General features: G+C 41.9%; 1 protein-coding gene across 8 annotated transcripts in view; it reads right to left on the bottom strand.

Annotated features, from left to right (window-relative positions):
* Positions 1-17,291, bottom strand: part of ZNF827 (zinc finger protein 827) — a 168,186-nt gene that overhangs the window by 94,692 nt on the left and 56,203 nt on the right. For all 8 annotated transcript variants that reach the window (XR_009453029.1, XM_059697914.1, XM_059697915.1 and 5 more), the window contains exon 5: positions 7,259-7,492. Coding sequence is in view for 7 of the 8 variants with exons in the window: in XM_059697914.1 (XP_059553897.1) it covers positions 7,259-7,492 (234 nt within the window). In the remaining variant the exon portion in view is untranslated. The remainder of the gene's footprint in view (positions 1-7,258; positions 7,493-17,291) is intronic.

The raw sequence follows: 17,291 nt of genomic DNA, 5'->3' as shown, positions 1-17,291 counted from the left end.
ACATCACTAATCATCAGTCAAACGCAAATCAAAACCACAAAGAAATACCAGTTCACACCCAGTATGATGGCTATAATAAAAAAGACAATAACAAGTTTTGGCAAGAATATAAAAAAAACTGGAACTCTTAAATGGTTGGTGGGTATACAAAATGGTGCAGCTGCTCTGGGAAACAGCTTGGCAGTTCGTCAAAATGTTAAACATAGAATTACCATTTGACCCAGCAATTCTACTCTTAGCTATCCACCCAAGAAAAACGAAACATATGTCCACAAAAATACTTGACAAATGTTCACAGTAGCAAAAATTGGGCAACAGCCCAAATCTTGTTCATCAACAAATGAATCAATGAAAAAATGTGTTATATCCATTTTATACCATGTATAAAATTAATATTATATATATTCTTATTGTAGCCATTGCAATAATATCCAATAGAATATTATTTAGCCATATAAAGGAATAAAGTATTGGTACATGTTACAACATAGATGAATCTTGAAAACATTATGTTAAGTGCAAGAAGCCAGCTACAAAAGACCACATATTATATGATTTAACTTCTATGAAATGTGCAGAATAGACAAATCTATTGAGATAGAGAGTAGATTAGTGGTTGCCTAGGCCTGGTGGCGGGCGGGGGGGGGGGGGGGGCGGCGGTGGATAAGAAGTGACTGCTAATGGGTATTGAGTTTCTTCCTGGGGTGATGAAAATATTCTGTAATAGGATGTGGTGATGGTTGCACAACTCTGAATATACTAAGAACCATTTAATTGTATATTTCAAATGAATAAATTTGTGATGCGAATTATATCTCAATAAAGATGTTTTTTAAAATGAGAAGGTGCTTGTGCTTAACAATCAGTATAGAAGTTCCCTCTAAAGCAGCGGTTCTCAACTTGTGGGTCGCGACCCCTTTGGGGGTCGAACGACCCTTTCACAGGGGTTGCCCCTAAGACCATCGGAAAACACATATATAATTACATATTGTTTTTGTGATTAATCACTATGCTTTAATTATATTCAATTTGTAACAATGAAAATACATCCTGCATATCAGATATTTACATTACGATTCATAACAGTAGCAAAATTACAGTTATGAAGTAGCAACGAAAATAATTTTATGGTTGGGGTCACCACAACATGAGGAACTGTATTAAAGGGTCTCAGCATTAGGAAGGTTGAGAACCACTGCTCTAAAGCATAACAATCTAAAATATATAAATTCTTAGAAAAGTAGAGTACTGGGTTCAGTAAATTTCTCCAGGTGCTCAAAGGAAGTTTAAATAAAAATAAGTATTTTTCAATTTCAGACTGATTAGACTATGCCATGTTGACAGCCTTAAGCTCTCAACTGCTTCCGTACCATGTACTTGACAGTGTGAGAAGTAGATATTAATAAAACAAATAAACTAAATACTTTTCTACTGATGATTCTAAATTACTCTTTAACTCTTTCACATAGCTTTGCTAATATGTCACCTGCTCATTTTAGGAGTGAGCTTTGCTTTCCGCTGTACATAAGGAGGCAGAATCACAAGGAACTAAATACAGCTACGCCTCCCGTGTTCGTGAGTTTGAAGGAGGCAAATGTGAGATGACATTAATATAAAACTGAAACAGCTATTTTCCATCCTTGTAGATTATAACTGAAGTCCTACTGCTTATAAAGTTTGATAGATTACAGCTTTCCAAAGGAGACATACCAAATGGAACAGTGAATAATTTTTGCCCTGAGAAATTATTTAGCTAAAATCTCTAATTTCTCTTGAGGAATTCTTTAGAATAGAAGTGTCCCTGACATAGTCTTTGATTTGTTGGGTCTAGGGCAGTGGTTGGCAAACTCATTAGTCAACAGAGCCAAATATCAACAGTACAACGATTGAAATTTCTTTTGAGAGCCAAATTTTTTAAACTTAAACTATATAGGTAGGTACATTGTTATTAACTTAATTGGGGTACTCCTAAGGCTTAGGAAGAGCCACACTCAAGGGGCCAAAGAGCCGCATGTGGCTCGCGAGCCGCAGTTTGTCGACCACGGGTCTAGGGGGGAGCTTCTTCCTCCTAAAAGAATGCCAACCTTGCCCAGGAACAACCATGTCACTTAACAGCAAAAAACACTGAAAACAGTAGTATTATCTGAGGCTCCTAATCAACACTCTCCTAACTTATTAGGTACATGTGTCCTTCTAAGAAAGGTTCCCAGGTACCATTATTTGATAATAAATTAAGAAGACTCTCCCCTCAAGAGATATGGTGCATTTTAAAAAGTAAAATGTACATTCAGTAGAGATTTGCTCTCCATCAGCTTCAACCTAAGGCATTCTTTGCAGATGGACCAACTTATTTCTCTAGTTAACCGCTGCCTCAGCTCAGTGCTTCTGGAGACTTAGCTGTCAGAATCACTGGCAGGGCTTGTAAAAACCACAGGGTCAGCCAGGTGCAGAGAAGGCTCAGGAATGTGCATTTCTAACACTTCCCCGTGCTTCCCAACCTGTGCCGATGCTGCTGGTCTGTGGACTGTCCTTAGAGAAGCACCGCCTCAGACACACAGAGCTGGGGCTGCTGGGCAAGGTGCTGGCTGGCAGGTCTTCCCGGAGAGGCCACCAGAAAGCAAACACCACCCAAAGGCCAAGACACATTCACACCTAATATTTAAATACCGGCAACCACCAACATCTGCTCCTCAACGTCTGTGGTTCATACTCACTGGTTATCTTCCTGGTCTCACACCGCCCTCACTCTTGCCCACCCTACATGATACCACCCATGTCTGCCCACCATGCCCTTATCCCTAGATACAGGAGTGTCCACTGGTGGGCCCTGATCAGAGTGAGGCAATCTGCTAGAATTTGGAATTGGGACTAAGAATGTCTGCCGAGTTGCTCTTTTTAAATAAATATATATATTTAAATTTATTTCAGAGAGGAAAGGATAGGGAGAGAGAGATAGAAACATCAAGGATGCGGAAGAATCATTGGTCAGCTGCCTCCTGCACTCCCCTCACTGGGGATTGAGCCTGCAACCTGGGCATATGCCCTGACCGGGAATTAAACTTTGAACTCCTGGTTCATACATAGGTCAACACTCAACCATTGAGCCACGCCGGTCTGGCTAGTTGCCCTTTTGAACTCAGAAGCTGTTGGCATCACCACTTCCTACCAAGTGGTTGGGTAACAGAAAAAGTCCATCTGTATGTGCAGAGAGAAGGAGGAATGATGTGGAGGGTGAGGGCCCCCTGGCTTCCATACAGTCCTCCAGCCCCTGGCTTCAGCGGACGACGGATGCCCTGCCCTTGGGTTCGCTCCATAAGTAACCCCAAACCTCCGTCTTCTATTAAATTCCCTTCTTGCCAAAACTGGCTGAAGAGGATTTCTTATTTACAACCAAAAGAGCCCTAATGAAAACTGTTAATAAAGTCCATCTTCAGGTACTTCTCTTCTCTGCTTCAGTTCACTCAGAGATTATATTTACCTGAAACTTCATCCTGCCCAAGTTCAACTGCTTCAACATCCCTCCCAGCTGAAGCCCGCGCTTATTTAGCTGATCCCCTGAACTCTGTGTCACTGTGTATTTCAAATCCAGGGCCCGCTTGGATTCTTCTGCTAGAGGCAATTATCATTTCTTTTCCTCTCCAACACTAGGCTGCGATAAATGAATATAAATCAGAAATGAATATAAATCCATTTGGTGTCCTTTTTTGCACACAGAAATAAGAAAACCAATAGACAGATTTCAAATTAAGGTCTGGATATGCAGTTTTACTTACCATGTTGGATAAATTTAAAGGTTTGGTTTTTCAATAATGTTTCTGAACAACTCTGGCTTTCCAGCTACTTATTTTTGTGGAATCCCATTTTTAAATCACTGTTACCCGCTACTCCTAGGTACAACCATATACGTGGTACATTTTATATACGGATCCCCGTGTAAGCCCGTGGCTCCCCAAAGGGAGAAGAGAGCCTGACTTGATCTCTTTGAGTCTTGATGCTTCCTTCAAGCACAACAGAGATAACGCAGACGGGATTTGGTGCCTTTCGGCGTTAAGTCCTCTCTGTGGTAACACATCTGTTCCGTAAGTTTGCAAGGTCACTAGGCACCGAAAAACCGGAGTTTAATAGTGTGACTTGATTCCCTTAGCCTGTTGAATGTCATTTATCCTCTGTATTGAACTTCGGCATGTTGGCCTCCTTAAATCAAGACTTCTGGGAATTATCTTTGGCAACTACACGCTTAGCAGAAAAGTGTGATCATTTTGGCTGCCTCGTGTCAGATAACAACAGGTAGTCGCGGTGCCCAGTGGTTTCCCGGAGTGGCTTTCTTTCTTTATGGTAATCAATTTATCCGGCCCAGTTGTCAGGCACTTGACTTCCCAATTAACAACTGACATAGAACTCGAGCCACAGGAAGGAAGAAAACTCAGATGTCCCCAAACACGCAGCTAATGAAAAATGTAGTCTAGTCTCTAACGCATCTGTGTTTTCCCCATGAAATGTAAATTGTCCATTTGGAAAACAATATAAGTACAGAGGTTTCTCCACATAAGGGAAGTTTCACATGATATCTGACTGGGCCACGGGCCCAACATCCATTAAGGCGTTATCATAAATTAAAATGGGAATTGAAGCAGCCAACATTACTGACTAAGCCCCTCTTATTAATGCCATGAAAAGACCAAAAGGGCCTAAACTACCACAGATCGCAGCTTCCATCCTCCAGGAAAACCCTTCATTGTACATCGTAGCTGTTCCTCGGGTCCAAACTGAACGGAGGAAAAACATGTAGGATAATGCCCGGGCCGCCCTTTTCTCCCCCGACTCCGCCTGACCAGAAGGGTTTTCCCCAGCCTGACAGGATGCCAGCAGTAAGGCCTGGGGTCTCATGGGAGGTGCGCTGGAGCAGCCCCGACTCCCCTGCATAGATGCTTTGGGACTGAATGATTACCCTGGTCTATCCCATGGAAAAGGGGGTCTGGAGACACTGGCAAGTCCTGTATTTGGATGTCTTTCAGGGCACAAACATTGAAATTGTTAAAGTTACAGCCTGAGGAAAGTCGGGACAGCAGGGGTTTTCCTCACACCTTCCTCCTTCTGAGAGCGCTAATCTATCCATGCTAAGAAACTCCAATGTCCACCTGAAACCTAATCAAGGGTGAGTCCCCTTTGCCTTGCGGCTTTGGAATGATGGCGTTTGTTTTTAAGACACATGCCCATACTGAGCACTAGCTTGGAGCTTCCTTTGCAGGGCACTAGAGAGTGGAAGCACGGAGCTCCAGGTGCCAGTCACTTACTGGAAGCATTCCCCTGCCCTGGCTTTCTCCTGACCAGACAGACATAAGCATCTGGAGGGTAGGGACTAGGATGCATATGTTTTTTGAACCAGGACTCTTGCACTGAGAATGCTGGGAAATTTTTTCAGGGCAAAAAATAGTTATCTTAGTCTTCAAAGACATTGTCACTTCCACACCACAAAGCAGGGCAGATGCCCTTTGGAAATGCGATCATATCGTCCATTCAACTATTGTTTAACCCACAGCACATGGACTCAATAAAACTCAACATAAACATTAAAAAGGCCACTTCTGTACACAGATGTCATCAAATGTGCGTGGCTGCATAGCCATATTCCATTGGAGGGACCTCATTAACTAGGAAATGACTTCCTACTTCATGACTCAATGCTCATCATCTGAAAGGATTAAGATAAAATGCTTTTATCTGAAAGAACATCTTTTTTGAAATCTCATTTTTGCATATTCTCTTTCGGGGCCACCCCAGCTTTCTCCGCTCACAATACTGGCTGCACAGCAAACTCTGAAATAGAAATATTATCCACTAGACTCACCATCAGGAGGAGGAAGAGTCACTGGTTGGAGAGTTGAAGTCCCTGCAACATGAAAGCCTATGACATGGGAAGGAACCAGAGAGCTGGGTGGCCTCTCTGAATTGACTGAAAACACAACAAGCAGATTCCTCTTTGTCACCAGGCCTTTGGCACTGAGGGGAGCGTTCAACTGTATGAAAGTATGTTGGCTTGAATATCATGTCTTTAAACTTTCACCAATCAGCCCAGCCTTGATCCCATTTATAGGGGAATCTACCCTATCATTGCCAAGTTTAGAAAAATGAAGCTACAGTAGGATGTAATGATGGTATTATATTTTATCTAAAATAAAGCACGCTCCCCTGAAGTCCCAGTGCATTTTGAATGAACACCAAAGGAAAGAATTATTAACGCCCCCAATTGGCAAATACAGGAATTTCAACTGTTCTGATTACATGACTCGAAGTAAATCACTACTAAGTTCTTAACTTCCAACCTACTGGTCAACCAGAAACACAGTCAGATTTGCTTGGGAAATTACACAAGAAAGGGGCCCTACTGCACATCCTGCTTTCATTCTCCAACCACAGCAAACTACAAACTGAAAACAGCTTTTGATTCATATTAGCATTTTGAATAGTGTTTCTAAAAATTATCTTTAAGCAGTTGTGAACTAAGGATGTGGTATGACTTGGCAAATATTGTTATTGATATAACTTTTCTTTCCATGTTCTGAAAGTCACACCTCTGAATCTAAAAGACACTAAATGTTTACCTGGTCCGAAGGAGATGGGGCAGGATAAGAGGCTGGGTACATAAATTTCAAGTTACTAGTACAATATGTTTTGCCAACATTTGATAGGCTGGGATTACATGTAGATACTAATTTAAAAAGTCATTCATCTTAAGGTCTGAGATTAATTATTGCAGCATCCCATTATGAAATATTCTATTTCTAACATCTCACTGCTACTCTATGGATAATTACCTCAAGTGCCATCTCAACTACTTATTAGGTTAAGAAAAATATTTTTAATGGTTCTTAAAGAATGTAAAGTATAAATACACAAAAGATGCAGGGTCCTTTACTTGGAAAAAAAATAGATAATCTGATCAATTAGCAGAAGTGCTTTGACTGTCACTAGAATCCATTTAAAATCATGACCTACAGCATCTTAGAAAGCAGCAGTGTTTCCAACAACTTGCAGTCATATTTAGGTCGCACTTAATAGGGCAGTTATACAGTGAACATCCAAAAACAAACTCATACACACAACACAGGAATTTAAGGCAAGTGATCAATCACCCCTGAATTCACCGAAATAACGTGACGGTGCTGCCATTAGGCTAATTATGAGCCATGCAGGAAGCCACCTGGTTGGCTCCCAAATGAAATGAAGAGACGTGAGCATTTAAGAATAAAGCAAGTACCTGATAGTTTCATGAGAAGTTCAGAAGCTGCTTTGACTGACATGTCCCGCCTTAGCCCACTCCCCTTCCCTTCCTGGGCCTTCAGCGTGTCCTCAGAGATGCTTGGGGCTGACACTTCAGAGTCTGAGCTGAACACATAGCTGGACCGAGGCAAGGAGGCACTGAGGGCCTCCTCTTCCTGGGGCTCCTCTTTCACTTGAAAGTTAAGATTCATGGGCTCCTTCTGATTTGCAGCTGTCAAAAGAAGAAAGGGATTATATATATATACAGATATAAAAGGCCACTCCCCTCTTAGCTGCCCCCAACTTAATGAAGTATGGATGCACGATCACATTGTGCTAACAGCAGGAGGGACCACAACCTAATCAAAATCAGCTGTGCCCCGGGCACAAAGATACAATACACTCCGTGAGCGCGTGGGCTTCTGAAACTTTCGAACCTATCCTATTCGAAACGTGCCTTTCTCTTTGGTCTCCCTCAAGGTCTTCTTTCCTGTCTATGTGGCTGCCTCCCTGGCTCATTTGCCCTCTCCCCACCAAATCCCATCATAGAATAATGCCTTCAGGCAGTTATCCTGCCATAAAATATTGAATATAAACATGAGTCAGAGGCAACACCCACAGCGAAAACCTGGGGTGGAGTGTAAGGTGAGGATGGAGAATTTGCCAGAAAGAAAAGCTCAGACTAGAGAAATATCGCTTTTACTTTGTTATAAGCCAACACCACTGACCCACAAACAGTGGGATGTGCACTTGGCATTGTTTTGGGGTCCATGTCTGTAGCCCAAGTCATCTCTGAGTCCACATGGGTATTTTTTTTTAAAAGAAAATTTATTTTGGAATAATTTCAGATTTGCAGAGGAGTTGTAAAGATGGTTGGAAGAGTTCCCACATAGTCCTTCACCCAGCATTCCCGATGTTAACATCTGACCTAACCACGATGCATTTGTCAGAACTGAGAAATTCACATTGCTATGATCTAAACTCCAGATTTTATTCAGATTTCACCAGTGTTTCCACTTATGTCCCTTTTCCACGGTTCCTTTTTAGCATGGTTGGTTGGTGTGGAGTGTGTGGTCAGGGCAGAGCTAGCTGGCCTATTATGGGATGGATTCTGTGGCTTGGTTACAGCAAACCACTGAGCTACATACCACTCAGGAAAGACCAAGAAGGAAGGCAAGCCTCTACTACCACTTGCAACTTTCACAGGCATCTTGCTTCCCTTTAAAAGGCCATGTGGTAGGAACTTTCAGGTTAGTTATATTGGGTGTGTCTGTCTTTTGAGAAGGAAGATCTCATCCTGATACAGAGTTCTCAGTAACACCTAATAGAATGAGCCTTAAGCCCATTCCTGCTTAACAAATAAGAGGAAGAAAAATACATCCCCAAAACACACACCTATTTCCCCTTGCCCACCATCTGCCCCAGCCAATACACACAGACACACAAAAAAAGTCTTTCTTTCTACCCGTGCCCCTCTATGAATATATATTCTGGAATCACAGGTTCATACAGACTACCGTATTTGGAAACTGGGGCCCAGAGGCCCCACATGACATTTGGAAGTTTTGCTACCAGAAAGAGGAAGAGCTAGGACTCGGACCTAGTCCATGGGCTGCCCATCTGGTGTCCCTGACCAACCTCCATCACACCACTCCTCCACCTCTGGTCCCTGTGTTATAACAACACTAATGCAACTTGACCTCCAGGTCTTTGATAAAATACGACCTTCTCAATGAAGTATCCTGTTCAAAATTGCAACCCCTCCCCAGTACTCCCAGTCTCTCTTACTCTGCTTTAATCTTCCTTTTCTCCCTAAAATATAGGGTGTCCCAAAAATGCATGCACACACTCTGAACAATTATAAAGGCAGTGTTTATTAAAATACATTTCATTTTCAAAATTGAGCTACCAGCTGTTAAGGTGTGTACACATTTTTGGGGACACCCTGTATTTATCATCTCATAACATACTGTTTAAGATTGAATTGTGTCCCCCTCCCCCAAATCCATATGTTAAAGCCCTAAACCCCATTGTGACTGAATTTGGAGATAGGGAGGCCATTAGGGTAGGACCCTAATCCAATATGACTGGTGCCCTTATAAGAAGAGAGACACATGTGAGGACAAAGCCAGAAGGTGGCCAACTTCAAGCCAAAGAGAGAAAGAGGCCTCAGAAGAAACCAAACTGGCCAGCACCTTGATCTTGGACCTTCAGCATTCAGAACTGTGAAAAATAAATTTCTACTGTTTCCATCACTTAGTGGTATTTTGCTATGGTAGCACAAACAGACTAATCACATAAAATATAATTTTCTTTTATGTTTCTCCTTTGTGATTTGTTCTTCATGAAGGCAATGATCTTTGTTTTAATGCTGATGAATCTTGAGTGCCTAGAACAGTGCCTGGAACATAGTAGGTGCTCATGATATATATCTGTTGAATGGGTAAAATACACTGGCCACAAATTAGTGACATCAGATGGCACTCCACTATTCCTTGTGGTAAACAAAAGTTAAGAATCTCAAAATATTCCACCAAAGGCAATCAGAGGTTCTTTCTCAGAACTGATCATTCTTTTGGGGATAAAACCTTAGTTATAAAGTTAAGAGCTTTGTTGCCTACACTGCGGGCACTTACTGAGGTGTCTTTGAGGGATCACTTATACTCTGGCATTTCTAAGAGGGGAGTCCAGACATTAAGGAAAGTGCCTAAAATCTACCCATTTGGGGACAATGCCATCAGAATCTGAACCAAAGGGAACCAAGTCATTCTCTAGAGCAGTGGTTCTCAACCTTCCTAATGCCGCGACCCTTTAATACAGTTCTTCATGTTGTGGTGACCCCCAACCATAAAATTATTTTCGTTGCTACTTCATAACTGTAATTTTGCTACTGTTATGAATCGTAATGTAAATTATCTGATATGCAGGATGTATTTTCATTGTTACAAATTGGACATAATTAAAGCATAGTGATTAATCACAAAAACAATATGTAATTATATATGTGTTTTCCAATGGTCTTAGGGGCAACCCCTGTGAAAGGGTCATTCGACCCCCAAAGGGGTCGCGACCCACAGGTTGAGAACTGCTGCTCTAGAGCCATCTGCAACAAGTATGTATTCCCAACCTCAACCAGGGAGGCAGCTCCTGGGAAGACTTTGTTTATTTAGTGCATTTCTCCCCTTTCAACCACTGCCTGGGGGTTTGCTAACCACCTCCTAAAGCTTCTCTTGCCCTCAGCCTTTCTTCCAGAACCCTTCATCAAATCCTCTCCCAAGAGCATGCCAGTTAGTCACGACAGAGTCATTAAACAGTGTATGGTCTATTAAGTCTGTGACTTTGATGCTTTGGGAAGGAATAATATAAAGTGAATGGTTAGGTGTTTTTAAAAGTGCTTCAATGCTATATCTTTTACTTTCAAACTTTTTAAAATTCTAAGGTGAGGCTAGGAAAGATAAGAAACTACTGCGGTCCTAGGAGTACATCCCAGTTCTAGAGAGGACACGGCCATTGTACTGAGGCTCTGAGCTATAAGGAGCTTCTACACGCCATGGAACACGTGAGGGGGAGAGAGGTATTCAGCACTGCTAGCACAGCCCAGATTTAGCAGAACCTCAAGGACACTTAAAACAACACCAACAGGCAAGCAGGATGTTGCTGATTATAAATCTGCAAATCTTTCTACCTGCTTTTCATTCTAACAAGAATAGCATAAAACTGGTAACGTGCTGGGGAAATATAAATACAGTTAATGGCATGTCACAAAAGCGTGTGGGAGACACTTGTTTGCTCAAGTTTTCATTTCCCAAACATTTGGGCCCAAATAAAAGGTGTAAAACTGGAAATATGAAGGTTATCCTGCTTTCTTTCAATTACCAGAAATATTTACACTGAGAATAGTATATAAAGCCTGTATTTTAACATTAATATGGCTAAATAATTACTATTGTTGTTTTGTTTTGTTTTATCCTCAAAAAACAAACCATTCTCTTTCTTCAGAGAAAGTTAAAATTACAGATATGTTCTTTTGGGCATAGGGGGGATTGCTAAGGGAAAAGCAATCCTATCTGACTCACTGCATAGTCTTGACTTCATTCTTACTAACAGAGATTTGTGCACAATGACCTCAATTTGCAAAGGACTTTCCCAGCACCTGTCTTGACTTCTGTGTGCATCACTTAAAGCTTCCAGATACTCCACTGTTTTTAAGAAGATACCATAATATTTTTTTCCATTTTATTTTTGTCACATTACTTTAGGAATTATTTATTGTTTTGAGAAAGTTATCAGAATCCATCAGTAACTCAATGCAAGAGAAAAACTCAGGCAGTAAAGAGCTATTAGTGATGCTATTGTAATAACCTGGCTATTGTTTAACAGGAAAGGGAAGCTCAGACAGACTCATGCCCAGCAAGGTCTGAGCGATGTGGGAAGGTGCTGGTCTGTCAATCACACCTGAAAGCAAGTCAGTGGCTGGAATGGGTATGACCACTGCAAGAGAGCAAAACCGGAATATTCAAAACTTCCCAACAAAGGAAGTTCCTTCCTTCTCTTTCTCATGCCCTTGGTTCCTGGCTCTCCTGTGGCAGGGGGATGCGCTCCCCTGTGCCCACATGGTGCGCGGCCATGGTGGACTCCACACATGGACTCATGGACTTTGATTAGCTTGGATGCTGAACCACACCCGGCTGCAACATGGAGCGGAAGCTCTGGACACCGGCCTTGTTTCTGGCCCTGCGGGAGCCCCAGCTGCACGGTTTCCAGGACTGGCGCAAGGGGCAGGGGGCTTTGGAACTTGGGAAATGTAACCTCATACAAATAAAGTCTTCTTCCACATCCCATTCTCGTTTCAGCGACGCCCCAAAAACCTCCACCTCACTCCGAGTGATAGGGGAGTTTGATTCTCGAGTAACATTAGAACCTAATCTGTGATCTCTTTTTATCTCCTTTTTCATGTTTAAATTTTAAATTTTTTCTTCAGATACTCCGCTGTTCACACAGTGAGGAAGCCCCACTCATCAAGAGGCCCCTTCTCTCACTGTTCAAACATGCGAGGGCCTGAGCCTAAATGAGGCAGATCTTATGTTTACACATTTAGGGAGGTGGGCTGCCATTTGGAAGAAACAAGCTAGCCTTTTGAGGATTTATAGAGGATTCAAGATAAAGGCTAATATGGGGAAGGAGTGGAAGCCACTGGGGTAAAATGACTCCAAGTTGCTAATTCTAATGGGCGGGTGTTAATAAGTTATAAAAGAAACCCTTCTTTAAAGTAAGGTGTCATCAATTCTCCTGAAGATTTCTCCCATGAACTCCCCCCCCCCCCCGCCTTTGAGGAAAATTCTATATAACTTCCATAAAGGCCATAATTTGTTTTAATAATGCATATAACTAGCATTTGAATAGTTACTCAGGAATTAATCCATCAACCACAGAAGATAGGGATCATTATTATCTTCATTTTAGAGTCGAGGAAACTAAGGTCCCAAGAAGTTAACAGACTGACCCTGCCCCGCCCCCCCCCCCAAAAAAAAAACACAAAAACTCACAGGACCTCTAGACTCCAGGGCTTCTGACTGAAAATGCACCCAAGTTCTCTCCTTTCTCTCCAAGAAAACCCAAGCTTCTTTATGAAAGATGCTAACCTAAGAGGTTGGACTGTGGGCCTTAGAAAATAAGTGATTTGGAGTGAACTACACATTGTACATGAGAAAGGGGAGGGTGCGGTGCAACCTGAAGGGAGGGGACATTTTCTGAAAGGAGAGAATTTTGTGAACATTTGACTAAGAGGTGGAAGAGGAGAAACCAACTGCAACATGGCAGCTTCTGTTCTGTCCTGCCGGGTCCCTCTGGTGAAGGAAAACATTTTCCTTGAGTTTAATAAGACGGAGCTCTCTTTCAGTCCAGAGTCTAGCAATTTTGCAAATTCTGAGCTGTTACACGAAAAAGCTAGACCAATGAGAGTTTTATTAACTACCTCACCCTAAAGCAGAGCCAAAGACTCTGAGAGTTAGAAGAGACCGCAGGTCAATGGTTTTCAAACAGTGTTCCAAGGAACCCTAGGGTATGCTTCAGGGGTTCCAAATGTTTGTTTCAAATGTAAGATTATTTTAAAATTAGTTCTCCATTTGGTTTGAAAATTAATATAAAATTTAATTTTAAAATGTGCACCACCCAGCTGCATTATCCAAGATGTCAATTAGAAACCACTAATACGTTAACTTGTGTTGATAAGTCCATCTGATGATCACTACAATGTTAACTTGCAATGATAAGTTAATTGAGTTTTATGTATCATTTGTAATGCAGTTTTTGCTGCTCTCATGAAAGTGTTAGAGCAGCGGTTCTCAACCTGTGGGTCGCGACCCCTTTGGCGGTCAAACGACCCCTTCACAGGGGTCGCCTAAGACCATCCTGCATATCAGATATTTACATTACGATTCATAACCGTAGCAACATTACAGTTATTAAGTAGCAACAAAAATAATTTTATGGTTGGGTTACAACATGAGGAACTGTATTTAAAGGGCCAGAAGGTTGAGAACCACTGTGTAATCAATCATGAATAAGAAAGTGGCTGGCTATCTTTCAAGAAATTCACACCAGGGCATGTGTATCCATGTAAAACTACACACCCAGAGTACACCTAGAGTCTATGGCAGCCGTGGGCAAACTACGGCCCGCGGGCCGGATCCGGCCCGTTTGAAATGAATAAAACTATTGAAAAAAAAGACCATACCCTTTTATGTAACGATGTTTACTTTGAATTTATATTAGTTCACACAAACACTCTATCCATGCTTTTGTTCCGGCTCTCCCGTCCAGTTTAAGAACCCATTGTGGCCCTCGAGTCAAAAAGTTTGCCCACCCCTGGTCTATGGGCATTCCTTAAATCAGGCTTTCTCAACCTTGGCACCACTGACATTCTGGGCTGGATAATTTGCTATGAGACTGTCTTGCACAGTTTAGAATATTGAGCAGCATCCCTGGCCTCTCTACCCCTAGATGCCAATAGACTTTCCAGCTATGACAGCAAAAAATTTTTCCAGACATTGCCAACTGTCCCCTGGGCACACTTCTGGTTGAGAACCACTGCCTTAAATTAAATGCCAGGGCAGGTCGAATTGTACCTGCTTTGGTGAAGCTTCTGATGGTGGCTGGTAGGCTTATGTAGACACAGAGAGACAGCTGGCTCTATCATTTATAGAGCACTTACTACGGGCCAGGGAGCATGTGAGGTGTTTACGTGGGTTAATATCTCTGACCAATCCTCACAACAATCCTTTGAAGTAGGTACTACTATTGTCTCCATTTTGCAGATGAGAAGCTGAGACTAGAGATGAAATAAATTTCCAAATGACAGTTCACTAATAGCCAAGTAGTTACTACAGAATGATAGACGGCTTTAGTGTGTATTGAACGTTGCACATGCTTCCTATTTGCCCTTCATTATGATAAGGCATGAGGGCAGTTGCTAAATATTGTCAACTTTGAAACAAAATTTTATTATTATTATATTCTTCTTTCAAGTATCTGAATACATTCCAGTGAAGGGATTCTGAGATTAAAGGTGAGTTCCTTGAAATCTGACCTCATTTACCACAACATTTCCCTGTGTAAATGGTGTTTCTCAAATCTGCAATAAACAAAATAAATTTAGAAATATACTAGGTGCTTCACCTAGTAGACTCAAGGCTTCACCTGATCATAACGCTAATTTCATATTTTTTTAATTACCCAATAGTGACTGTTTTCTTAATTATGTGGCTTTTTAAGTAAATAAATGTAATAAATGTGAACTTTAAAAATAAAGTTATATTTAAAAATATATGTTCTATGTGTTTTATATGTTTAGTCTGCTCTTAAGACTTTTTTTTGTGGTGGTGGTGTGGGGGGGAGAGATGGCTTTACTGTTTAAAATACAAGCCAACAAAATAAACATCATTACTGTTTTCCACTCCCTTATTTTACAATCAGAAAACGAAGGTTCGGAGGACGATTGGCCTTTTTAAAACCACACAGCTTGTTGGCAACAGAACCAGAATCAGAGCCCAGCTCTCCCGATCACAAACCAAAGCTGTTCCCTTGTCAGTGTATGAAAGTACGTATGACCAGCCTGGGAAGCTGGGCTTTGTTGATAATTTGATATTTTTAAGTGAGAAAAAATAAAAAATAAACTGCCTTCTAAAATCATAAGGAAAGGCAAGATTTGATTAAATAATAACAACAGTGGAGTATTGCTTTTAGATGTTAAGCATATTATATCTAAATAGAATGTTCAAAACATTAGCTAAATATTTTTAAGCCTTGCTCTCCAATAAGGTAAACTATTTAATTTGCCTTAAGTAGTTTTGTAATTAGTGCTTAGTGACGTTTTAAGCATCTCATATTTTTCATTAATGCCCACCTGAGCTAATACTTGGCCACACTTCAGGATCTATGTCTCAAACCAAGGCTGCACAGGTCATCAACAAGGGCCGCTGCAGTTACAGACAGGGTGACAAAGGAAACAAAACAGCCCCTGGAGCGGGGTCAAGGAGAGTGACAATGAGCGGTGCCGCAAGAACGTTAGCATAAATAAATAAATAAGGTTTTTCTCTCTGTACTTAACTACTAAACCCAACACATAATGAGCAAAAGTAGCTATTTGCAGTAATCCACTTAACAGACAGGATATCTCCCTTGTCAAAAGCAGGAAGGACAAGTCCTGGAAAACCCATCAAGCCGGGAGTGAATGTGAAAGAAAGCTGTACGTTAAATTCATAGTATTCAACCCAAAGAATGAAATGTATGAACAGCGAAAAATGATTGGAGATTAGAGAAAAGGAAGCCTAAAGATTGGATAATATATTTCCAACACTTTTCAGGGAAGTCTGTGACCATCTGCCCCAAATGACATCTCCTCTTGATTGCTACACTTGTCATTTTCGATTATTATCCCAACATTCTGGCTTGTGCATCCGTTTTTTAAGCGATGTTTGTTACTACGGAACACCCAGAGAACCTGCAGAACTCCGGGCTGAGGTAGACCGTGAAGTGTCCGTAATGATTTCCCTCCCTGACAGCCCTTCCTTTGCAATGAGACTCTGCAGCTCCTCCCCTGAAGAGGTGGAGTGGGTGTTTCCACTCTGTGAATCTGGGCTGGACTTGGGACTTGCTCGGGTCAACAGAAGGTGATGGAAGTGACCTTGGGCCAGTTCTGAGCCGAGCCTCCAGAAATCTTGTGCACTTTGGCCCGCTCCTTGGAACCCGGCCCAGCTGCGTGTGAGTGAGCCTGGGCTAGCCCACTGAAGGACACGGGACCCTGGGAGCAGAGAGCAGCCATCCCAGCTGAGGCCACCCTAGACCAGCCAGCCCCCAGCCACGCTGGCCATGAACTGCAGATGGGGAAGTCAGCCCCGGGGGGACCAGGAGCAACACCCCGTTGAGCCATGCCCAGATTGCCAATCCATAAAATCATAAAGGAAGAAAATGGTTATTGTTTTGAGCTGATAAACTCTGGAAAAGTTTGTTCCTTAACTAACAGTGTGATGGACTCTAGTTCCTAGACCTGGCGCTACAAGCTGAGGTCCAGGAACATAAGACATGAGGACCCCAAGGTACTCAGACCCTTTGGGGCTCCCTTGACATGGCCTGCTTACTTTCCATAGACCACACTGTACCCCATCTCCTTTCTTATAGCATGTGGAGGTGACTGTGAATCTGCAAATCTTTTTCAAGTGAAGTAATATCACAACCTCTGAAAACCTGACTTCCAGAATATGAGTAATGGAATATTTTTCTTATAACCCATCATGGAATGCTCTGTGGATGATAAGAGATAAAGATGTTACAAAAGAAACATCCCCTTCCCCTCCTCCCAACCCTCCAACTTGAAATAGTTGAAAAGCAAGACTAATATACAGCAATAGAAAGAACTAGTCATAATACAATCACCAACCAGGGTGATAAAGACTCTAAGTATCACTGGTATTCACAATGGGGGCGGGGTGGGGGAGCACTAAAGACCCGAATAATAGGAAACGGTTTTACTC

The sequence above is a fragment of the Myotis daubentonii genome, chromosome 5 (assembly GCF_963259705.1).
Source record: "Myotis daubentonii chromosome 5, mMyoDau2.1, whole genome shotgun sequence".
Taxonomy (NCBI): domain Eukaryota; kingdom Metazoa; phylum Chordata; class Mammalia; order Chiroptera; family Vespertilionidae; genus Myotis; species Myotis daubentonii.
Note: the sequence above shows the minus strand (reverse complement) of the source record. Positions and strands in the feature narration are given on the sequence as shown.